At 53.3% G+C, this 24476-nt stretch overlaps 1 protein-coding gene across 1 annotated transcript; it reads right to left on the bottom strand.

The window, feature by feature from the left end:
• Nucleotides 1-5153: 5153 nt before the first annotated feature.
• Nucleotides 5154-24476, bottom strand: TAS1R2 (taste 1 receptor member 2). The gene is made up of 6 exons (XM_008694668.2): nt 24295-24476; nt 21929-22229; nt 19723-20496; nt 15056-15265; nt 7736-7859; nt 5154-6624 (listed from the first exon to the last, which is right to left on the bottom strand). The coding sequence occupies exons 1-6, from the start codon at nt 24474-24476 to the stop codon at nt 5702-5704; spliced, it is 2514 nt and encodes an 837-aa protein (XP_008692890.2). The 3' UTR covers nt 5154-5701.

Consider the following 24476-nt stretch of genomic DNA (forward strand, 5'->3'; position numbering starts at 1 on the left):
TCTCTGCCCATCGGTCTCCCTCCCTCCCTCTCTTTTTCTCTCTTTCCCTCTATATCCCTCTGCCCCTTCCCCTCTCTCGCTTCCTCTCCCTCTTTTTTGTGTCCTGAATCCTCCACTAGGAGCTGCCTGGGCACAGTGACTGTCCTCTTGGGCGACTCTCTCTCCTCCATGCTGCGAGGGTCTGACCCTAGTTGTGCTCACGAACCACTGGTTGAAAGAATGAATTAATGAGTAAGAGTGAATGAATGCACCAGTGACTGCCCCTTCCAACACCTTCCCTTGCTCCCGGACTTGAACCATTTATCCTGATCATTACCTCCCTCCCCTCCCGACCAGCGCCGGTTCTCCTGGCTTCCATCCGTGCAATCTGTCATAGTTCTGGCTTGCTCATTGACTCATTCACTCAACTGGCATTTGCAGAGAGCCTCCTCTGTGCCAGGCACATTTCTAGGTGCTCAGGATGCATCAGTGAACAAAAGAGATGAAACTCCCTGCCCTCAAGGAGCTTGTGGTCTACTGGGGGAGGAAAACAATACACAAGCCAAAGAGGTAAAACGTATAGTGTGTTAGTGGTAAGTGTTAAGGGAAAAGGCTAAGCAGGAGGAGAAAATAAATGAAGGAACGAGCCATATGACAATCTAAGAAGAGCATTTCAAGAAAAGGGAACAACCAGTGCAAAGGCACTGAGGCATACATATGGCACATTTGGGGATGGTGAGGAGGCCAGTGTGACTGCAAAGGAGTGTAGAGGGAGAGGTGTCCCCAGCAAGGTGGGAGAGGTGGCGGGAAGCCCCATGGATCTGTTGCCAGCACAAGGACCATGGTTCTTCATCTGAGAGAGATGGGGACCCCCGGGCACTGGGCAGAGGAGGGCTAGGAAGTGACCTATATTGTCCAAGGAGCAGCCTGCATACTGTGGGGCCCAGGGCAGAAGCAGGGAGAGCAGCTAGGAGGCTGTTGCTGGAACCCAGGCTTACCCCGGGGTTGAAGGTAGAGCCCCCAGTTCTGTTGACGGATAGGATGCAGGATGAGTGAGAGGAGTCAGATATGACAGAAGTTTCTGGTCTGAGCGGTGGAGAGGCTGTCAATGAGCCGGTTGCAGACCTGTCCTTGCCTGGGAGTCCCAGTTCCAGCTTTCTGCCTTCCCTCAGTCACCTCTCCACTTCCCCTGCAGCCCAGCCACGAGGGAAGAGCACACTTAGCCTGGCCCAGTCCCTGGGCCCCAGACAGCAGCCAGGTCCTATAAGCTCCCACCAGCTCCCACCAGCTCCCACCAGCTCCCATCAGCTCCCATCAGCTCCCACCAGCTCCTACCAGCTCCCACCAGCTTGGTGCCAGTCCTGCAAAAGGCCCTGGTGTTTCCCCACCCAGGCAACAAGTGCCCAACGCCTCAAGCAGCAAATGCATTGGAGGAGACATGACAGGTGAGACAAAGGCCACACAGAGAACAGCCTGCCCCCTGACTCAGGTGGACCCAGACCAGAAAGGCATGACAGCAGGACCAACGGGAGTTAAACTCAAGCAGCTCTGGGAGTACCAAGGATTTCCTCTGCCCCAAGGCAGGGAAGCCTTCCTGGGGGATGAAGCATTTGGGCCTTGAGGGATCAAGGTAAGTCCAGCAGGGAGAAGAGAGAAGGGACAGCTTGAGCATAGGTGTGAAGCCAGGCATGTGTTTGGGGGAAGAGCCAGGAGCCCACCGAAGCCGCTGGGAGGTGAGGCTGGAGAGGCGAGCGGGGGCCAGATTTTGAAGCACCTGACCAGCCACGAAGGAGGCCGGGCGTTGTCGTGTAGTCACCGGGGAGCCACGGAAGGCGTCTGAGCTGGGAAAGCCCGTGACCGGCACGGGGTTAAGGGGACATCACTCAGCTGGACGGTGTGGGAAGGGAGTCAGGGGCCCAGGAGAGGGAAGCTCGAGAGACGCTCTAAGAGAGATGTTTACAGGTCAGAGTGTGCCCAAGGGAGACGACCAGGAAGGCGCTCAAAATCAGATCCAAAGCGCAACTGAAGACCTTTAGACCAAAAAGAGATGATCTGAAAACACACCACCATACCCCCCAATTCTCCAAATCCCAGCTCCCCGACTTCTAAGCTGGGTGACCCTGAGCAAGTTAATCAGCCTCTCTGAGCTTCAGTTTCCTCTTCGGGAGGATAAAGATGTGTTGGGTTGCCAGGGGCAGAACACCCAACTCCAACCACCGTAAGTCATAGTGCACGCGGAGGGGCTCAGGAAGATTTCACAGGGGGTGCTGTCTTCAGGCAGGATCCGGCAGCTCAAAAGGCTCCCAGGACCCAGTTTTTCCATCCTGCCACTTTATCTTCTGCAAAGTCCAGCTTCCCTCTAAGGCTGACTTGCCCGGTGTCTCAGCCTTACTAGTTCCTAGAGAAAGAACCCTTGTCCCAGGAAAAGTCCTGAGAGTTCCTCTGATTAGACCAACCCTCGGCCGGGGACACCTGCTCCACTGCCTGGAGCCAGGACAGAGTCAGCCTCCCCAGAACAACATAGATCCCTCCTGGGAGAACACGGGCTGCCAGGTGGGGCGGGAGAAGAGGGGATGATGGCAGGCATCAGCACGGGGCCGCGGATGGTCAGGGCTCCCATCAGGCAGGGGCATCGTGGAGATTAGAGCTCGCGGGTGTGAAACACCTGTCGCAGGGTCGGCACCCCTAGAGAGGCAATTATTATTGTTGCAGTTACGTACAAAAGACCATCCTGAGAACGAGGAATGAGATTGAATTTGTGGTCCCCAAAAGGTGAAACTAAGGTCCGTAAATAGATGGATTGGGTTTGAGTCAATCTAAGAAAAATTTCAAACAGCTGGCGTGCTCCGTGAGCCTCCTGTCGCTGGAGGGGAACAAGAAGCATGGGGATCTCAGCTCAGGGCAGCTGTGGAAGGAGGCGTGGAGTGGATGGCTCTGAGGTTGGTGGGATTCTAGGATTCTCTAATGGCGGTCCGCGAGGCAGAACCAGGAAAAGGAGGTCATTATCTCTTAAAAAAAATTTTAAACCAAGGCGTCAGAAGCATGCGAGAAAAGAGAATTAAGAGCTTAAAACTCCCTGAGCCTGACAATCTGGTCCCGAGGGTAAGGGGGCCGGGACACAGATACATCCAGGAACAGACGGCAGAGCTGCTCGCTGGAAGCTCGGGGCTGGGTGAGGTCTCCCCCTGGGACCCAAGAGCAGGGGACGGAGGACGGATGAGCACACACACCAGTCCATCCTTGGGGTCTTCCCCCGCAGTCTCCAGCTGGTGGGCCAGGCCAGGCCAGGGCTCAGGACTGTGGGAAGAGGGTAGAGGCAAGGGACGGCCAGGAACAGCCCCTCGGGGGACCCAGGATGGGACAAGCTGGCATGCGCAAGGACACTGGCAGTGGGTGCCATGAAGACAAGGTCAGATGCCCAGTCAGGGTTCCCCACGTCTAGCCCCAGCTAGCCTTCCAAACCTGCTTCTCACACCGGCCACCCTTCAGCCCCGTGCTCCTACTCAGGCTCCCCGGGCCTCCTGGCACCTCACCTTTGCTTCTGCTGTCCCCACCCGCTACCCTCATACTCAGACTCCCTGCCTTCCAGGCACTTCCCTGCCCTTCATTGCTCTTTCCAGATGCCAGCTTCCCCCAGGGTCTTCCCTGGGCACCGCACCCCCCAGCTGTCTCCCTATAATCTGAGGCCCCCCAGCACACCATAGAACCTGGTGGAGAGACCGTGGTTACAGCCCCCCACACCAGCTCCCCAGGCAGGCGTCAGGGTCTTACTCCACAGAGGGTCGTGGCTCCAAGGATGGGCTGTGAGGGCCTGGGGAGGTTTCATGACCTCTTGGAGGGCCCTTCTTTCTCCATCTGTAAAACAGGGACTCTAACGGTACGGGACTGATGGAGTTTGGGGAGGAAATAGTGAATCAAGTAGCGAAGCCCACGGGGAGGGTAACTCGTGTTCGCTCCTGCCCTCGTCGCCGGTGAGCACAAGCGTTTGGTTTGTATTTCTCAGGGCTGCTCGGGATCCGGCACCCGAGGCCACGAGAGATGCGCGGGATTAACGACACTGTGGCTCAAGGGAGCGGGGGTGGAGGAGAAGGGGGAGGGCAGCAGAGTGATGTAGTATTCATGGAGCCCCTGCTGTGGGCCAGCAAGAGAAACGGGGACTGTCCCCGCCATGGTGGAGAAGCAGCCCCAAGATGTGACGGCTGTTCTCCCAAACTCCAGGTGATTCAAACCAAGATCCCACCACCCACCTCCTTGAAGCATGAAAGGGGTAAATTCAGGACAAGAAGGAGATAGTCCTGCCCTCCCTGCTGCAAATGAGCTTCGGGAAGTTGCTCCTGCCAGGGTCGGTGTGGGGCCCATCTAGAAACCGTTCCCGGGGAGTTCTGGGATAGTCACAAGGTCACCCCGGTAACCGAGTCTTCAGGGAGCCTGTCTCTCTGCCTGAGTGCACTGAGGCTCTGACAGCCCTGCTCCCCCCTTCCAGCTGGCCGCCCCTGAGCTGGTCACTCCACCTCTCTGGGAAGCAGCTCAGAGGCCTCGGCACTGAAATTCTGGCTCCCTGGGGCTCTGTGAGAGGCCAGGTGTGACCCCCGGACAGAAAAGTCACCGAGGGTGATGGGCATAGGCACAGCCACAGCCAGGACAGCACCTTCTCCAGGTTCAGCACTGCCGAGATGGCAGCACCATGGCCCACACTGGCTCCGGAGCACACGTGAGGCCCAAGCACCCCCCCAGACAGCACCCAGAATTTGCTGGGTTCCAAGCTAGTTTCCAACGGAGGCTAATCCCATAAACTAGAACATGTACCACGGACATTTGGGTGTAAAAAGGAAACACAGCCTTCTCTTGACCCTGATGATTCAAGGGATATGTGGATTTGCGATGGTTGGCATTTATCGAGTACCTACTGTATGCGCCCCACACCCATTCCTTCTGATCTTCCAATGTCCCGGTGAAGCAGCTATCGTTCCTATTGTAGAGACGGGGAAGTGGAGGCTCAGAAAGAGTAAATTATTGGCCCAAAGCACACAGTTCAGAAATGGCAATGCTGGGACAGAAACCGAGGTCTCCGATTAAAATCTTCTTTCTCGGAGGACCTCTAGAAATAAGAAGGAAACTCATCACTTCACCCAAGTGAGGTTTATTCCCATGCGTTTATAAAGCAGCCCCAATGCCCAGCCGTCACTCAGAGAACCTGGGTCCCAAGCTCTGGGGGAGTCTGGGAGGTGAGGCACAGACACTACTGGGCAGCTAGTGACTGGCCCCCGGGCAGACATTCCCCACACCAGCCTCAGCCCAGCCCTCCAGTGTGTCCTTCCCTCACCTCCTGAACAGGACTGAAAGGAAGGAGCCCGAACCTGCAGACACCAACTGTGACCACCAGATGGCGACTGTTGGCTGCTGAAATCCACCTCTGCCTTGGAGACCAATAGGTAGGTCACCCTGGGTGGTTTTCCTAGAACGAGTGGCAGTGCCTGGCAAGCCAAACAGCTATAGGAGAAGTGTGAATATTTTTAGGCATCCACCACCAGGTGCGTAAACATGGCCAGGATGCAGAGAACCTGGGGCAGGGCGGGGAGGGGCCAAATCAGAGCAGGGTGAGGAGGTGATAGTCAGGGATGGCATCCCTGTGCCCAGCTGGGGCTGAATAAGCAAGCCCCCCCCCCGGTCTCCATCCCCCAGAGTGGAGCCCTCCAGCCCCCTGGGCAGCCTGTGGGCAATGCTAGTCCTTCCGCATGGTGTAGCCCTGAATCATGCTGCTGAAGTAGACCTGCGTGTTACGCTCCGGGTAGAAAAGGACCATGTAGCATTTGGGACCAAAGTAGCCCAGGCTGATGCCCAGAAGGTTGAGAACAGTGACCAAGAGGTCCAGGATGGTGACCAGGACCCCCTCGTAGACAGACATGAAGGTGCAGAGGGAGATGGAGGAGGTGAAGTAGAAGGTCATGCAGAAGGTGATGAACTTGGCCTCGTTGTAGTTGGTGGGCAGCTCCTTGCCCATGTAGGCAAAGCTGAAGCCCGCCACGGACAGGAGCAGGTCCAAGCTGGTGTTGAGCAGCAGCGCCTTGCGGTAGTTGCAGGACAGAACTATGATCTTGGGGTCATCGGGGTCGGCGCGGGCGGTGGGGTTGGCGCTCATGACCAGCACGTTGCCCACCAAGATGACCACCTTGAGCACCGTGAAGGACGCCACGCAGACGTAGGGTCCATGGTAGCGCACCCAGTAGCCGTAGGCGCGTGGGAGGCGCCTGGCCATCTTGAAGATGCAGACGATCTGGAAAGAGCGCACGGTGATGCAGGAGATGCAGATGGTGAAGCAGAGGGTGAAGAAGGTCTGGCGGCAGAGGCACGTGAAGAACGTGGGCTGCCCTACATACATGGGCACCATGGCATACGCCAGCAGCAGCGGTATCAGCATCAGGAAGCACATGGGGCCCCCGGCCGAGCGAACCATGGGCGTGTGCAGGTGTCTCCAGAAGACCACCACGATGGCCAGGGTGCTGAGGAAGCCCAGGACGGAGAGCATGGCCACAATGATGGTGGATGCCTCGTGCCATTCAAGGAAGGCCAGCTGCCGCTTGAAGCAGGAGGTGTCATTCCTATGGGACCACTCGTAACTTGGGCAGGACTGGCAGTCGAATTCGTCTGCAAGAGCCCACGGCAGCTCCTGTCAGCCACACCCATCTTGCTAGCACCCACATCTTCTGCACCTGCACCAGGCCAGGTCTCAGAGGTGGGGGGCGGTGAGCTGAGGGCAACGCCTACAGTCCTAGCCACCCCTCACAGATCCACTGGCCCATCAGCTCCCCATTGCCACCCCATTTCACAGATGAGGAACATAAGGCTCAGCCAGGCAGCCAGGAAACCACTGAGTTACGGAGGTAAGATTTGAACTGAGGTTCCCTTGACTCAGATCTTAGCAACTGTAATTCCTTCCTTCCAAGACTTTACCCTCTGGTGGGATAGACATTCAAGCATTTAGTCAAAGAATTCATTTCAACAAATTCTTTTTCGAGCACCTGACATGGGAGGCCACAGACATGGATAAAACCTAGTCCCCCGCCTTCAGGCTACTGACCAACCAGGAGAGGAAAAGCATGTGAAATCGTTCAAACTTTTGTTGAGCACCTACTCTGTACCCTGGGCTCTGCTGGGCACATAAAAGGACTCTGGTAGATGGATATATCCACTTAATTGACTAATCAAGGAAGTCATGAAAAAAGTAATTTGAGCCCCAACTGTGAACCGTGCTCAACACTAATATGGACAGAGAGAAGACATTGTCTCCACCTTCCTGGAGTTTATGATCTATGGAGGAGATGTTAATTCTTCTAATCAAGGATGTTACTCAATAAATATTCACTGAGAAAAATTATATGCTCTGAACTACACTAGGCACTGGGAAGATAAAGACATAAATAAGATCCTGTCCCCATCTGCCAGAAACATTTCTTCTGTGGACAGAGATGTTCATTCATTCATTCATTCATTCATCCGTCCAGTGGACATTCTCTGGTCTGACACCCCTGGGCCCTCGGCTACATGTGTGTGGAGTGGGGATCAGTGACAGCTGATCAGCTCCCTAACAGTGTGCATTGAAGATTTTTCTCTACACCAGCTCCTAGGGAGATACACTGAAATCAGACAGGGTCCCTGGAGGAGACTCCAGAAACCCCCCGCCCAAAGATGAAGGGCTCTGAGAGCCCAGAGTGGGGTGGGGCAAGGCAGGGCAGGGGTGCGGGTCTGCAAGTCCTACCTGCAGTTCGGTTGAGGAAGGTGCCAGGAAGGCAGTCAAGACACTCAAAGCAGCAGGGATGGATGCCCACCGGCTTCTTCTTTTGCCCAGGGCGGCAGTCCTTGGAACACATGGACACAGGGATCTGGAGGGAAAAGGACAAGAGACCTGGAGCCCAACTAGCAGGATGCTCAGGGGAAGAAAACCTGGCCCCTGTCTGGGATGGGGAGGGAGCAGGGACTGCCATTAGAACTGGACCTTTGTAGGGACGATCTTAGTTTGGCCTCCCTGAGACCTAATTCACCTTCTTCAGGTTAACAGCACCCAACTGTTGAGACTGAGACTTTCTGAGGTTCCCAGGCAGATAAGATGTGACTCTGGGGCTGCTAGCAGTCACCTTGTCTCCACAGAGGGGGAACACTCCCAAGGAAGGAACTGAGATCTGGAGAGAGACCCTGGATCCATCCGTGCCTGAAGTCCTCATGGTCTACCCTTGGAGTGTTCAATGATGTCACCTTCTGCCATCTAAGAGTCTAATTAACACGGCCTTTGTGGAGGGGCAGGGGTTTTCAGATGAACAAGAGTGGGTAGGGAGTGGCCATGTCTATTGTTCTTACTGCTCTATTTCTAGAGAACAGAGGAGCCCCCACTGATGGTTTATTGAGCCCATGGATGAATTACAAACAGAGGGAACAGTAAGGACAATGAGGCATGGGAATGGAAGGGAGTCAGCATGCTCTGAGAGAAGGGTGGAGGGTGGGAGAGCCCCATCCTGAAGGCTCATGTGGGGGACACTAAGAATGGAGGGGCAGTGGGAAGCAATGATGGCGTCTGAGTGGGGGAGCAGCCTGATTAGATTCAGGTGGTACAAAAGTCATTTTGATGCCTAAATAGGAGGGTGTTACAAGAGCACACGTATGAAGGGCCAGGGCCCAGACAAGGGGAGCTACAGTAGGACCACTTGATCCCAGAGCCCCTCCCTTCTTGCCTCTGAGAGGTCACCTGTCTTCCTGCTCCACCCGTCATCCCTCCTGCTCACGGCCATCAGACGATATCTCCAGACGTCTTGTTCTCCTGCCTGCAGCTCCTTCTTGGATAAAACTCAGGGGCTCTCCATCAGCCAAAATGAAACATCTGATCCCCTGCCAGCCTCTCCAGGCTGTCGGCAGTCTCCTCTGCCTCCACGGGACCACACACACGTGCACACCAACACGCACAATCACCTTATCCAGACCTACACCTTACCACCCTTTTGCCATGGATTGTCCCCACCACCACCTTCCAAATTCATCTCTTCGCTATTCCCTAAGTAACTAACTTCATCCTACTCTTACTCATGGACTCTCAGCTTGCTATTCACTCACTCACTCACTCACTCACTCACTCATTCATTCATTCAAAAAGGTATTGAGCTCATACCGATGACAAGCACTGGGAATACAGCAGTGAACCAAATGAGGCCAAGTCTCTGTTCTTAAGGAATTAATACTTTCATGGGGAAAAGACACAACGCACATATAATATGTATCTTGACAGGCGGTGATAAATATCATGAGGGAAAGTCGTGCCATGCAGTGGGGATGGAAAGTGATGGAAGGGCTGATTGCAAATTCGAATGGGGTAGCAAGAATGGCCTCACTGAGCAGCTGACACTGGAGCAGAAACCTAAAAGCTGTGAGGGACCAAGCCAGGAAAAGATCTATGCAGGCTGAGGGAACAGCATATGCAAAGGCCCCGTGGCAGGGGGCACGTGGCATGGTCACTGAGCAGCAAGGGCGTGTAGCTTGAGCTTGATCAGGGCTGATCAACTCAAAGAGGTGGTGTCAAAATACTTGGGCTTTTACTCTGAGTGAAATGAGAAACTATGAGAGGATTCCATGCAGACGAGTGACAGGATCTGACTTCCTTTTAACAGGGATGTCCTGGGTTCCATGTTGAGTTTAAATTGTGAGGGACAAGAGCAGAAGCGAGGGAGCAGGTAGAATACTGTCACAATAGCCCAGGTGAGAAACAGTGGTGGCTCCAGCTAAATAGGCAGCAGCAGAACAGAGGAGAAGAGGTCAAAACACTTCTGAAAGAAACTAAGACCCAAGTAAATGGAAAGACATTCCACATTTATGCCTTGGAAGACTTAACATGGTGAAAATGTCAATAGCACCCAAAGCAATCTACAGATTTAATGCAACCCCTATCAAAATCCCAGTGATTTTTTTTTCAGGAATAGAAAAACCCATCCTAAAATTCAGTGCAATCTCAAGAGACCTGAATACCCAAGGTACTCTTAAAAAAAGAGCAAAGCTGGAGGACTCGCATTTCCTGATTTCAACACTTACTACAAAGCTACAGTAATCAAAGCAACGTGGTTATGGCATAAAGACAGACATACAGACTGATTAAATAGAATAGAGAGTCCTGACACAAACCCTCACACATAAGGTCAAATGATTTTTGACAGGAGTTGCAAGACCATTCAGTGCGGGAAAGATCGTTTTTCCAATGCATGGTGCTGGGAAAACTGGATATCCACATACAAAAGAATAACGTTGGACCTAACACCATATACAATTACCTGAAAATGGATCCATGACTTGAATGGGAGACTTAAAACCATAAAAACAACTAGAAGAAAACAGAGGACACAAATTTCATGATGCTGGATCTGGCAGTGATGTCCTGGATAGGACTTCATGAAAATTTAAAACTTCTGTCCATCGAATGACACTACCGAGAAAGTGAAAAGGCAACCCACAGAATGGGAGACAATATTTGTAAATCATATATCTGACAAGGGATTAATATCCAGAACATATAGAGAACTCCTAGAACGTAATAACTCAATTCAAAAATGGACAAAGATCTTGAGTAGAGATTTCCCCAAAGAAGAGATACAAGTGAAAAATAAGCACTTGGAAAGATGTTCAATTAGTAATTAGTAGAGAAATGAAAATTAAAACCACAGCGAGAGACCACCTCACACCCATTAGGATGGCTACTACCAGGGGCGCCTGGGTGGCACAGCGGTTAAGCGTCTGCCTTCAGCTCAGGGCATGATCCCGGCGTTATGGGATCGAGCCCCACATCAGGCTTCTCTGCTATGAGCCTGCTTCTTCCTCTCCCACTCCCCCTGCTTGTGTTCCCTCTCTCGCTGTCTGTCTCTATCTCTGTCAAAATAAATAAATAAAATCTTTAAAAAAAAAAGGATGGCTACTACCAAAATAATAATAATAATAATAATAATAATAATAATAATAATTAATAATAATAATAACAGAACATAAGCAGTGTTGGCGAGGGTGTGGAGGAACTGGAACCTCTTGTCTGTGGCTGGGAATGTAAAATGGTGCGGCCGCTGTGGAAAACAATATGGCGGTTCCTCAAAAAATTAAAAAGAGAATAAAGTCATGATCCAGTTTCCACTTCCAGGTGGATACGCAAAATAATTGAAAGCAGGGTCTCAAAGAGATAGTTGCACACCCATGTTGATAGCAGCATTATTCACAATAGCTTAAAGGTAAAAGCCACCTGAGTGTGCCCATTGATGGATGAATGGATAAGCGAAATGTGACATTTTTTTATTGGATTATGATTATTCATAGTCATAATCCATTGATTGAATGGATTATTCAGTCTTAAAAAGGAAGGCAATTCTGACACACGCTACAAAATGAATGAACCTTGAGGACATGATGCTGAGTGAAATAAGCCAGTCACAAGAACTGGCTTACTGAGTAATTCCATTCATAGGAGATCCTTAGTCAAACTCATAGAAACAGAAAGTAGAACAGTGGTTTCCAGAGCTGGGGAGAGGTGGGAATGGGGAGTTAGTGTTGAACAGGTGTAAAGTCTCCATTCTGAAGATGAAGAGTGCGGGAGGTGGAGGCTGGTGGTGCTAGCACAGGAATGTGAATGCACCTACTACCACTGACCTGTGCACTTTCAGATGGTGTAGATGTAAACTATTTATGTGTATCTTGCCACAATAGAAAAATTTGGAAAAAATTGGTTTTTTTAACCATAATTTCCATTTTTAATTACGTAAACTATTTATGTATATCTTGCCACAATAGAAAAATTTGGAAAAAATTGGTTTTTTTAACCATAATTTCCATTTTTAATTAATATATACCGAAGTTTCTAGAATGCAGTGAACACAGTACTTAGAGGGATAGACACAGCCCTAAATGCCTACTGAAAAGAGAAGAAAGCTCTCAAGTCCTTAGCGTTTACTATCTCACAGGTTACGTTTACACTTCTCTCCATCAGGGGTTGGTCTACACGGAGCTAGATCACTCTGGCATTCCTCAGTACCTCATGCTGGTCCGCTGTATCCACAGCATCGCACTCATTGAATCTGGTGAGTGGGAAGTAGCAAGTACTCTTTATGCCCCACCAGGACATGAATCCTTAGGGATCAGGATAAACCTTTCAAAGATTCAAAGGGGGCCTGCCACACCGGTGATGCTTTTAGGGGTCCCGTGGTCTGGGGAATGCCAAGACATCCTCTCAACGCTAAAGGACGAGTCATTACCTCTTACACCTCATACCATTAAACAAGTATGGCCCTTGATGGACCTCTCCAGGTGGGGGACATTAATTGCTCTTGGCAATACTGCTCCAACCCACATTTAGCAGGCGGCTCAGATGGCTTCTGCTTTCAAGGTAGAGAATGACAAGCCTACAAAAAGATTCTGAAGGTGGCCTGGGTGCAGGGCGCGCTCTCCTTGCCACTCGGGCCGTCTGGGCAGGCAGATGTGTCGACGCGAACATCACGTGCAGAGGACAAGATGGGCAAGCCCTAGGAAGAGAGTTGCATGGTGCCGCTACAACACGCCTTCCACAAGGTACAACTCACTGTTTGCAAATCAGCTCCCGTGTCCTGCTGGGCCTTTGTGGGAAATGAGCACGTGGCCTCAGGACCTCAAGTGACCCTCAGATGCACGGAGTTGTGGGGTCGGGCAGGAGGAGTGGCAGGTCCCCATGCAATGGAAAGGATGCACTTTGGATGAGGCCAAAGCAGAGCCAGGGGGAACAAGTACATTCCTCAAACCTCTGTGTCTCGTGTGAATGCCAATCCAAGAACGCAGGGAGTCATAAAAACCAGACAGAAAGGATGAGGCCTCCAGCACAGGTTGGCTGGCCTCTGCCCTTGTCACCCCAGGGCTCACACAATGGGCCACAGATAGAGCGCCCACAGTGTCAGGGATGGAGGGTGTGGGTATGAGTGCAGCAGTGTGGGCCCCCCTCTCCATGGTCGGCGTAGCTATAGCCACTGCCAAGCACCTAACCTTCCAGCCCAGAGACCGCGCTGAGCCCTGGATTTGCTTCCAGTCTACGTACACACTGGCATGTCTACCACATCGGGTGTCTTCTTCCCTGGAGGGAGCACTGATGCGTCCGTGTAAGAACTCGCCTCCCCCGTCCTCAGTGGGGTGCTACGATCCGAGGCCAGATGGACTGAATGAGTTACTATCATGGGTCCCCCCAGAACATCACCTCAGACAAGAGACCCCTTATATGGCAAAGGGGGTGTGACATGGGCATGTGACCCCCAGATCCACTGATCCCAACATATGCCATGTCACCTGGAAGTACCAGGCCTAATGAGATGATGGAATGGCATACTAAGGGTTCAGGTAAGGTCCAGCTTGGGGACAACACCTTGAGGGTAGGGCCACTGCCCTTTAGGATGAGGTATAAACATGGACTGGGAGGCTGGTATATAGCACTGTGGCCCCAACAGCTAGAATACGGGGGTCCAGCAACCACGGGGTGGAAGGATTAACCACACTCACCATGGTTCTCGGGGGCTCCCTATGGGGCTGGTGTGTCTCATCCCCACAAGCCTGGACTCTGCTAGAACACAGGTTCTGGTCTCCAAAGAGGGAATACTTCCACCAGCAGACAAAAGAGGCTGTCTGGTCCCCCCTTGGTCATTTCAGGGGCCTGATGTCAGTGAACGAGACGGCCAAGGAAGGAGGAGGTAACTGACTTGGATTCGTGTGAGCAGCTAGGTGGCTGGTACTCAAGGGGAAAGGAAGGAGTAGGCCTGGAATCCGGGAGATTGGCCACGGTGGCCCAGTCCCCACCACCGCTGGACACCTGCCACAGCCACAGGCCAGCAAGGACAAGGCAACCACGGGCTCAGACACCTGGGGATGAGTGTCTGGATCACCCCAGCAGCCAAGTGGCTGAGGGTGAAGGACACTCCACGATGGGTGGCAGAAGGGAGACATGAGGAGTAGGGGCTCCACCTGGGACCCCGCTGAGGCAGCAGGGCCTGTGGGGGGTCCGCTCAGCTCCCACCAGGGGGACTGGGCTGGCTGCTGCCCTCAAAGCCCCACCCCACGGGCCAGGGGAAAGACAACACCACAGTGAGCGCAGCGAGGAATGGACGTCTCTGTGGACTCCCTCACATCTCAAACCTCCTTTTATTCCTGCCACAGCCACAGTAACCACTTTGTGTGGACGCTACCTGTCAGCACCTCACCTAAGTGACACTCAGTCTCTTTCGCTCTCTGCCCTGGGGCCAGGGTGTGAGATGCTCGTGGGAAACTGCTGGGCACTCACACACGTGTGACCAGGAAGCACGAGAGAGTCGAAGCCCCGTGGGGAGACCCTTGACCTATGGTGGGGGGGGTGGTACAGACCCATGGATCCATCCCATCCTCTTCCCTCCCTTGGGGACAATTCTAAAGTGGTCCTTCAGAAGGTCCTGGTAAGACTGAGCTCACAGCAGCGTCCAGCTTGAGAACTTTTCCTTCTACTGACGTTCCCTGTGTCCCTAACGAGCTCTCCCCCATCACCTACTCCTGTTGCCATGGAACATACCCTGGAATAAACTATCTGCATGTAAACTCTTGCCTCAGGCTCTGCTTTCTAAGAGAAACCCAGGCAAAGACACTGTTATTTGTTGAATCGCCTTCCCGCAAAATTCATAGATTGAAGTCTGGACCCTGAGGACCTAAACTGTGACCTTATTTGGAAATAGGATCATTGCAGATGTAATTAGTTAAGATGAGGTCCTATTGGAGTGGGGTGGGCCCGTACTCCAATACGACTGATGTCTTTATAAAAGGGGAGATTGGGAGACAGACCCACCTGCAAGGAGAAACGTTCACTTGGCACAGCCCCTGAGTCCCTGGGTCCTGAGGAGCCAGAAAGCCCTAGACATCCCCAGTGCTTAGTCACTGGGAGGGACAGGGCCCAGACGTTCCCCCCACAAATAGAGACCCCACCGGCTGTTGATAAGGGATCTCAGGTCCGAAGCACCCGGGCCACCCTAGCTCCAGCCAGCGCCCGGCCCCAGGCCCCGGCTCCCCTGGAAGCCATCGGAGAGCTGACCGTGTTGTCGGCGGTGTGCCAGGACACGTTGCGGGTGGTTTTCAGCTGCCGCAGCACAGGGTAGTAGGAGGCGATGCTCTGAAACGGGTTCTGGCTCAGGTCCCACTGCCACTGGATGACCTCCAGACTCATGAGCACGTCCCCTTGCTTGTCGAAAAAGATTTCGTGGCCCAGGAGGCTGAAGTTGACCTTCCAGATTTCCTGAAGCAGCTACAGGGGCCAAAGGGAAAGGAAGGGAGGCTGGCATCAAGCCTGGGCCATGCCTGGGGGAAGTTCTCCCACCCCCCTAGCCTTGATTCCCACACCTGCCCAAGGGCGCTGTAGGAGTGTACAGGTGGCCGTCCAGGAGGCAGTGGCTGAGCGCGCTGGCTCTGGAGTCAGATACCTCTGGGTTTAGACACCAACTCTGCCACCAGCTTTGAGGCCTTGGACCTGTCGCTTGACCTCTATGAGCCCCAGTTTCCTCTTTGGCAAAGTAGGACAACAAAAACCTTGTCTCCTGGGCTCTGAAGCCATCAGTGAGTTTACCTATGGTGGGAACTGAGGACAGTGCCTGAAAACCAGTAAGTACTCACGTCCGGCCCAGGTGTTGATTGTATTCCTTCTCCCTAGAAGTCACCTCGGCCATCCCTGGGGTACCTATCACCTGGGCTCCAGAGCCCGCTGCCTCTCTCACCCGCAAGGGCCGGCTTGAACCTGCCCCTGCCCCCTGGGTGTTTCCTGCCTCCCCACCACTAGAAGCCACTCTCCAGTCTCTCCCCATGCCATCCCCCATCACTCCGAGTATGCAGAAGCTGGTGCAAACTGGAACATGCTTTGGACTGGGCATCATTTGGCCTGAATTCCAATCTGAGCTCTTTTCTCAATGTGCTGTGTGACTTTGGGCAAGTCACTGAGCCTCTCTGAGCTGGCCCCAAAAGAGCTTCCAGCTCGATCAATCTGGCTCCTAGATTTTCCCTCCATAAATGAAAGAGTCTATTGGGCTATATCTTGGGGGCCCGGAGCTCACCTCTCCTCTGGGTCCGACAGACAGATAGTCAAGGAAACCGGGCCCTAGCCCTCTTCCCACCCTGTCCAGGGAGCGAGGTCCTGAATCTGGAAGCTTCTCTGGCATTTGCACATGTTGCTAGGACTGAGGGCAATGGTCTTGGGAGCTGAGAGGAGGGAGGCTCCTCCCAGGTGGTAGGTCTCTGGACGGGGTTCAAGATGGTGAAGGTCCTCGGGGAGCCAGGTCCTGGTGTCCAGGTCATATCCCCATACTGACATGGCTGGGCCGGGCTGAGCAACCTGGGATTCCAGGGCTCCAAGGTAGGCAGTCAGAAAGTATTGTCCCTGGGACGGCTGGGTGGCTCAGTTGGTGAAGCATCTGCCTTTGGCTCAGGTCATGATCCCAGCGTCCTGGGATCAAGTCTCACATCAGGCTCCTTGCTCAGTAGGGAGCCTGCTTCTCCCTCTGCCTGCCACCTCCCCTGCTTGTGCTCTCTCCCTCTCTCTGACAAATAAATAAATAAAATCTTTTGGAAGGAAGGAAGGGAGGGAGGGAGGGAGGGAGGGAGGGGAAAGAGAAGAAAGAAAGAAAAAGAAAAAGAAAGAAAGAAAGAAAGAAAGAAAGAAAGAAAGAAAGAAAGAAAAGAAAGAAAGAAAGAAAGGAAGAAAGAAAGAAAGAAAGGAGTTCCTGCCACTCTCCTGAGTGGGAGGAGGCCTGGACTATCATCGTCCAGACACTGGTGTCAGAAATGAATGCAGACAAAGAGGAAGACATTCAGCTTCTCTCTGCACCAGGTCCCAGGCACACAGCATGGTCAGTCCTCTCCAGAACTCAGCAAGGTGCATATCATTCCTTCTATTCACACATGAGAAATCCCTGGCTCTGAGATATCCCATAACTTGCCCAAGGTCGCACAGCTAGTGGTGGCAAAGCTGGGATTCAAACCCAGGTCGGCCTGGGTACAAAGCTCGGCCTCCCAACAGATGCACAGACGGGCCGTGGCTGCGATGCTGGGCGGACCGAGGCAGAGAGAAGGGCGCAGCCGAGAGCGAGTGAGGATGGCGAGCAGGTGACCATGACCCAGCGTGCCGTCCTGGCTGGCCGGTGGCTGTGAGAGCCCCAAGGGCCCCATCCTCATCTCCATTTGGAAAACGAAAGGATTGGACCCTAAGAGTCTGAGAAGACCTTGCAATCCCCACCCTCTGTGATTCCATACCCTGCCGAACATTGCCCAGGGACTGCCCAGCCCTCTCCCATTCACCAGCCTGGATTTCCCCAGCCTGACCCTGAGCACAACCCCACCCCCCATCACCACTGCCGCCCCTGCCCCCGCCCTTGTGCATCACCACCCCCCAGCCACTCCCTAGCTGGGTGACCATCACATCGTTGAACCTGCATGTGGGAGAGCAATCACCGAGTAACAGTGTCTACTCACAGCCTACCTGGGGGTAGAGGGCAATTCACACAAAGGGGTTAGCACACGGTAACTGCTCATTCGATCAGTTAATTCATTCATTCAATAAACATTCACTGAAAGTCATCTCTGAGCCAAACCCAGTTCCAGCAGCTGAGGTTACTGCACGGAATAGGATTGAAAGGTCTCTGCTCTCTCAGGCTTACGTGTGGGGGGAAGGGGGAGGCAGGGTAGAGAGTAGCCAATAAACAAGTAAGGAAGTAAACACGATAAAATAATTTGGGGTCAGTGTTATGACAAAAATCAGCAGGGTGGCGTGGCATGACCCAGCCATGGTGGAGGGTCCCGCACAAGTGGGTCTGTTAGGACAAAGGGGAGGGACAGCTGGAGCCCAGCTCACCCCCCTCCAAGCCACGCTCCTGGGGTAGGGCGGCGTCCATCCCGAGCAAAGGGGCTCGTGGTCTAACGGGTCCGCACAAAAGGGCATTGTTTCCTAATTCCCACGGTGACACTGTTCGCACCAGTGGAGATCCTGGGGGACATCCACAGAGGGAGTGCTGGGCTCCCTGCTTCTGTCTCTGTCCCCCCTCCACCTCAACCCCAGATGGCTGGTTGGATCACCTCAAAAACAACATCTCCGCGCTTGGCTTGGAACTCTCCGTGGGCTCCTACTGAGTCCGGAACAAAGCGCCACCTCCTTCATCTGGCACGTGATGCCCTCCAATGTCACCTGCAGCTCCCCTAGTGCCCTGTCCTTTGGCCTCAGTGGCCTGACCACACGACCAGGCCACCACTCTCCTCTTGGAATGTCCAATGCCTTCCTGACCCCTCTCGCTCCCAGTGATGCCCCCTGAACACCTCCCCGGCCCCTGAACACACAGTGCAACTCTGACCCCCTGCTGCAGAGACGGATCTTACTGGCTTTTCTCGTCCCTCCTAGGGTGAGGGTCTGCTGCTCCCACAGTGCCCAGCCAGGGCCTGGAAGTTAGCTCAGTCAACGTGTTGTGTTCTGATTGCTATGATCGGAGCTCTTGGGTCTCCACTGTTAGGAGAAGAAAGAAGTCGACTGGTCCTTCATCACAGCCACTGCACTCGTGGCTGGGAGAGCTGCAGAGCGCGGTGGGAACACCATGGTGGGGTCAAAGGGCCGACCAGCGTTCAAAGCCATGGTCTGCCGCTTACCACTAAAACCTTCCCCGATGGGTCACCTTGACTCCCTGTCTCAGTCTTCCTATCTGTAGACTACCACCCTCGCAGGATGGCCACGAGTTGGGCGATGTATACCAGGGGCTCAGTGCCTACAACTGAGGCTCGAAAGACAGTAAAACACTCGTGACAATTATGTATATTAACGCAGCAGCACATGCAATAAAATAGAATATTTTGCTGGCTGGCACGAGAATTCCTTTTAAAGAATAATTGCATTTTTCAAAAAAATAAGCACTTAGAGTTGCAAAGTTAGGCTCTGAGATTATGGGGCAGAGAGGTACAAATAAATAGATGAAGAGAAGGGGGAATTTTTGAAAGAGTGAACTCAATTGCTCTGTGAAAGAAGTGAACAGATATTCAGAGTTGGGGGATCAGGAAAAGCGAGGAAGGGGAGAATAAAGACAGAATATAGGCAAGGGTTGGGGGAGTGCTTGAACCCCAAAGTATGAAAAAGCCAGGGAGCCATTCAAGCACAGAGATGCTGGATAGCAAGGTATGAAGTGAACATCTCTGATGTAAATCCCCTGTGCTCCTCCAGACCCCTGGGAAAACCTTCTACCCCTGGGAAGACTTCATAGTTTGGGGTGTGTGTGTGTGTGTGCAAATCAGAAAAACACAGATTTAAACTCCGAGTCTGAATCCAGACAACACAAAGCTGGGACAAGAGAAGATGCATAAGCCAGAAGCAGGGCCTCAGAGAGCAGACGGAATACACAGGTCCACCCCCAAGGCCTTCAGCCTGGAGAGAGACGGCAGGGGACCTGGGGTGCCCACTGCCTGCCAGGCTTCCTTCCAGGGAATTTCACCCAAATCTCCTCCCATCTTGGATGGCAATGATTACATTAATACAAAAAGGAGTTTTGTCACCATGAAGGACTTCTGTCTGGTTCTATGTGTCTGGAGGCAGGGCATGGTCCCATGGCCTCTCCCACCAGTTTGCCCAGAACCCAGCAGAAGACGGGAAGGCCAGCACAGAGCCCGTGCACCTGGCGGTCTCCATGGCAACCACTCCACGCCTGACCGCGGGGCCCTGACTTTCCGTGGGCGGGGCCTTACCTGCCAGGGGTAGACCACCCTCTTGGAGCAGGCAGTCTGGGTGCAGCGCAAGAGGCTGTGTAACGCGTGGGCCACGGCGTAGACGGCCGAGTACACGCTATAGACCACGCGCTCGCCGGAGAGCGTGAGGATGGTGTTGAAGGACGCTGCGGTGTCCTGGCAGGTGTCGCACTCCTGGTTGCAGGTGGCCCCCAGGCTGGTCCTGTTGGGCTCGGGCGGCCCGGCCTGGGCGGGGCGCATGCGGAACTCGCTAAAGCCCGGGATGGGCACGCTCTGGGTGGTGATGCCCAGGAAGGTGCCCGTGTTGCGAAGCTCGGTGAGGTTGTGCAGGACCGGGTCGATGGACCAGGACTCAGAGGCGATCCACACGGCGCCCGTGAAGTTCTGGCGGAGCACCTCGCGGAAGAAGTTGTGCAGGACCAGGTCGGGCGAGAACAGGACCACGATGCGTGCCGAGCTCTGCTGTAGCTTGTCCACGATGGCCTCCAGGCGCTGGTGCTCCCACTGCGTCACCTCCAGGTTGGGCTGCGGCATGGGCAGCGTCTCCTGGAAGGCAATGCAGATGTCGCGGGTGGCCAGACGCTCGTTGAGCAGCTGGCTGTTGTAGCGGCCATAGTCGTCGCTGCTCACCAACACGATGATCCAGTTCCAGCGGAAGTGAAGCATGAGCTGCACCATGGCCTCGATCTGGTGATCTGCACCCGGCACCATGCGCAGCAGGGCTGGGAAGAGCTGCTTGTTGCGCAGCTCGTCGCTCGTGGCACTGTAGGTGATCTGCCGGAGGGGACCGCCGCCAGCATGAGCGAGGGCCTCCCTAGGCCACCGTCGCCCCACCTGCCCCCACAGCACCCCCCCCATCCTTCCCCCTGTGGTCTCTGCTGAACATGGCAGTCGGGTGACCCGGCACACACCTGTCAGTCACCTTACTTCTCTGCTCAAAACCCTCCAATGGCTCCGAAAGTCACTCAGGGACAGCCAGAGTCCTAGTGGCCCCCAGAGGGCTCCATCACTGTCCCCAGCCCTCTCCTCTCCGACCTCATCTCCTCCTACTCTCCCCCGGGGTCCCGCTTCTGCTCCCAGGTTCTGTGAATGCACCAGGCACCTGCTGGCCTCTGCATTCTCTGCCCCCTCGTCCCAGAGGGCTCTTCTAGCCACCCTCACCTCTTCACCTGCCTCAGGTCTTGGTCCAGTTGTCAACGAGACCTGCCTGACCACCCTGCTGGAAACTGCAGTCCCCTCTACCTGTTCCACCTGCCCACCGACCTGTCCAGCCTCCCGGACCCTGCTTGCCTTTCAGTTCTGTGCACTGAACTCCTCACTTTCCCGCAGCATTATCATGTGGTTACCGACATGGCCTGTCTCTCCCGCTAGGAGATAGGCTCTTACATTTTGTCCCCTGCTGTATCCCCAGCCCGACAACGGCACTTAGCACAGGAGGTGCTCAATAAATATTGGTTAAGTGAATGAAAGAATGAGGTTAGTCCCGGACTACATGTCTCACATAAGCATATTAACATTTACTAAGCACCTACTATGTGTCAGACCCTTGGTGCTTTACATAATAAAAATGATGGCAAAAATTATAGTATTTTTAACTACCTACTATGGGCTGGCTTCCTGTGCCTTAACGCATAAAAACTTTAGACCAATTCTGGTTGAGGCATTTTTAATCATGATGACGATGACACTTACAATAATAGCACTAATACTAATGGCCCTTTTTCGAGGACCTGCTCTGTGGCAGATCCTCTGCTAGGCAACTGTACAGGATAACCATGAGCACTTTCTGAGTCTTCGTTTTTGTGCCAAGTGCTTTACCTAATGACCACTGCAGCGCTGACGAGCTACCGTACCACACAAACTCCTACCGAGGTTAAATCCTTTAACCTTCAGACAGTCCTGGGATGGAACTCTTACCATCCCATTTTACAGGTGGGGAAGCTGAGGCTCGGAAGGATTAAGAGATTTTCTCAAGGCCTCACCATGGCCAAGACTCAGAGCCAAGATGCACGCCCAGGTCTGTCTGCCTCCAAAGCCTGAGCTCTTAACCCACCAGCCGGGCTGCCTTCGCAGGGCCGGGGTTGACATTCCAACTCTGCTTCCTGCCTCCTCCTAGCCCCCATGACTAGTGGGGGAAGTGAGTCCTCTGGACAACCCCTCCTCCGCACCCTCCCCTGCTCCTTCCCCCAGGAGCCAGGGGCCTCACCTGGGGAAGGAGGAAGAGGGAGAGGAAGTGGGCCACAGTTGCGGTGGATTCGGAGTTGTCAGGGCCGATGACGGCCACCACACGGGGCACATAGTGGCTGTAGTCCTCCTGGATGGGCAGGGAATAGTCCTCCTGAGCCAGGAAGTAGAGCACGGGCTGCACGTTGTTGGAGATGTAGCAGATATCCACCATCTCGTAGCCCAGCAGCACACCCGGCAGGAGGTGGCTATGGTTGTTGATCTCCTCCACTGCGAAGCGCATGGCCTGCAGGAGGTTGTAGCCCAGCACCTTCATTTCATACCTGCGGGAGCCACACGGGGCGGGGGGTGCAGGTCCACAGTGAGAAGGGGCAGGGATAGGAGAGCCAGCTTGTCCCTTCTGCCTCCCATAAGAAATCCAGGAGTTGTCTGAGAAGGAGCCTCTCCAGAAGATTGTGGCATTTTTATCACATCATGGTCGCCACACCGTACCACAGCTCTAGAATCACCATCATCCCTATGACCACCTCTCATACTATGATCTTTGTGCCTACCATCAGTCACTACCATTGTCACCACTACCACCCTCCTATGATCTCTATCACTGCTCTATCAATGTCCACCAATGTGATCACCATTACCCACTACAATCTCTGTCGTCACTCTCATTGCTGTCACACTGTCAAACCTACTATTCCTATGAACAATACCATCACCTCTGCCATCACTAAAACCATATATCTGTGACCACCACGACCAATACCACCATCACCACCACTGCCATCACTACCACTGTCACCATCATCATCTTCATCACCATCATTACCATCATCTTCACCACCACCACTATCCTTACCACCAGCAACATCACCATCATCGCCATCATCATCTTCACCATCATTACCCTTATCTCATCACCACCATCACCACCACTGCCACCAATACCACCATCATCACCATCACCATCATCACCATCATCATCTTCATCACCATCATTACCATCATCTCATCACCACCATCACCACCACTGCCACCAATACCACCATCATCACCATCACCATCATCACCATCATCATCTTCATCACCATCATTACCATCATCTTATCACCACCATCACCACCACTGCCACCAATACCACCATCATCACCATCACCATCATCACCATCATCATCTTCATCACCATCATTACCATCATCTCATCACCACCATCACCACCACTGCCACCAATACCACCATCATCACCATCACCATCATCACCATCATCATCTTCATCACCATCATTACCATCATCTTTATCACCACCATCACCACCACTGCCACCACTACCCCCATCATCACCATCATCTTCATCACCATCATCACCATCATCTTCATCACCATCATTACCATCATCTTCATCACCATCATCACCATCATCATCTTCATCACCATCATTACCATCATCTTCACCACCACCTCCATCCTTACCACCACCACTAGCAACACCATCACCACCACCACCATCATCATCATACTCTTCACCATTTGCATTATCATCAGTATTACTGCTATCAACATTATCAGCATCACCAACCCTACCACCGTCACTTCACGGAACTCCCCATCATCATCACAGTCATCAGAACATTCAATAATGTGCCCAGTCCCATCACTGGCACCATCACCCTCACCATTCTCAAATCAGCATATAACCTTCCCCCACATCGCAGAAAGGGTGCATTTCTTAGAGTCAGTCCTTTATCATCTTTTGCACACTCCTTCCTTTATCTCTCTCTCTCAAAATGCCTTCACCCTCTCTGCACCAGGTCACTAATTCATAGTCCTATGCTTCCATAAAGATAGCCCACCTAATCTCGAATGATGCTGCCACCCCGTGGGGCTCACAGGGGAAGGGTAGGTAAAGGAAATCCCTTCCAGTCCTGGAAGCATCCCCACCCACCTAACCACAGCCCTAGGGAAATGCAAACCTTCCCCTCCAGTCTGAGAACCTCCTACAGAAAAACCACATTTCTGCTTTCCAAAGGCATAACCCTTGGTTTCTAGACTGGGCCCTGACGTGGACTCACTTGCCAAAGTAGGTGGGGGTGGTTTTGATAGTCCCTACAACCCCTCCAGGCTCAAATATCCTGTAACTCTTTATTAAGAGATGTGACGTTGGGACAACCAGGTCTCTGTGTTTCAGAACACAATTGCTGCGGATCTTGGTAACATGAACTGTGGGTTCTCCCTGCGGGCCAGTGGGGATAATCCAGGATGGGGGGTTGGCAATGAATGAGGAGGAGCATTTCGAACCCTGGGTCCTGGCCTGGTCCCCTGAGGACCACAGGATCAGCACAGGCTTCCCACCCCACCCCCATCACCACTTCCAGCCTCACACTGGAGACTCACTCCTTGCACTGGGGCACCTGCAGGAAGTTGAGGTGGACGATGCCCTTCACGTTGGCATGGAGGGTGAAGAGGCCACCCAGAAGGTAATCCCCAGCCAGGTAGAAGTCTGAGTTCTCAGCCGGCACAGCCAGGACCTGCAGCAGGATGAACAGGAAGCAGACCGCCCTGGCCCGGGGTTCCAT

This window comes from Ursus maritimus, unplaced genomic scaffold, assembly GCF_017311325.1.
Source record: "Ursus maritimus isolate PB19 unplaced genomic scaffold, ASM1731132v1 scaffold_32, whole genome shotgun sequence".
In the NCBI taxonomy this organism is placed as follows: domain Eukaryota; kingdom Metazoa; phylum Chordata; class Mammalia; order Carnivora; family Ursidae; genus Ursus; species Ursus maritimus.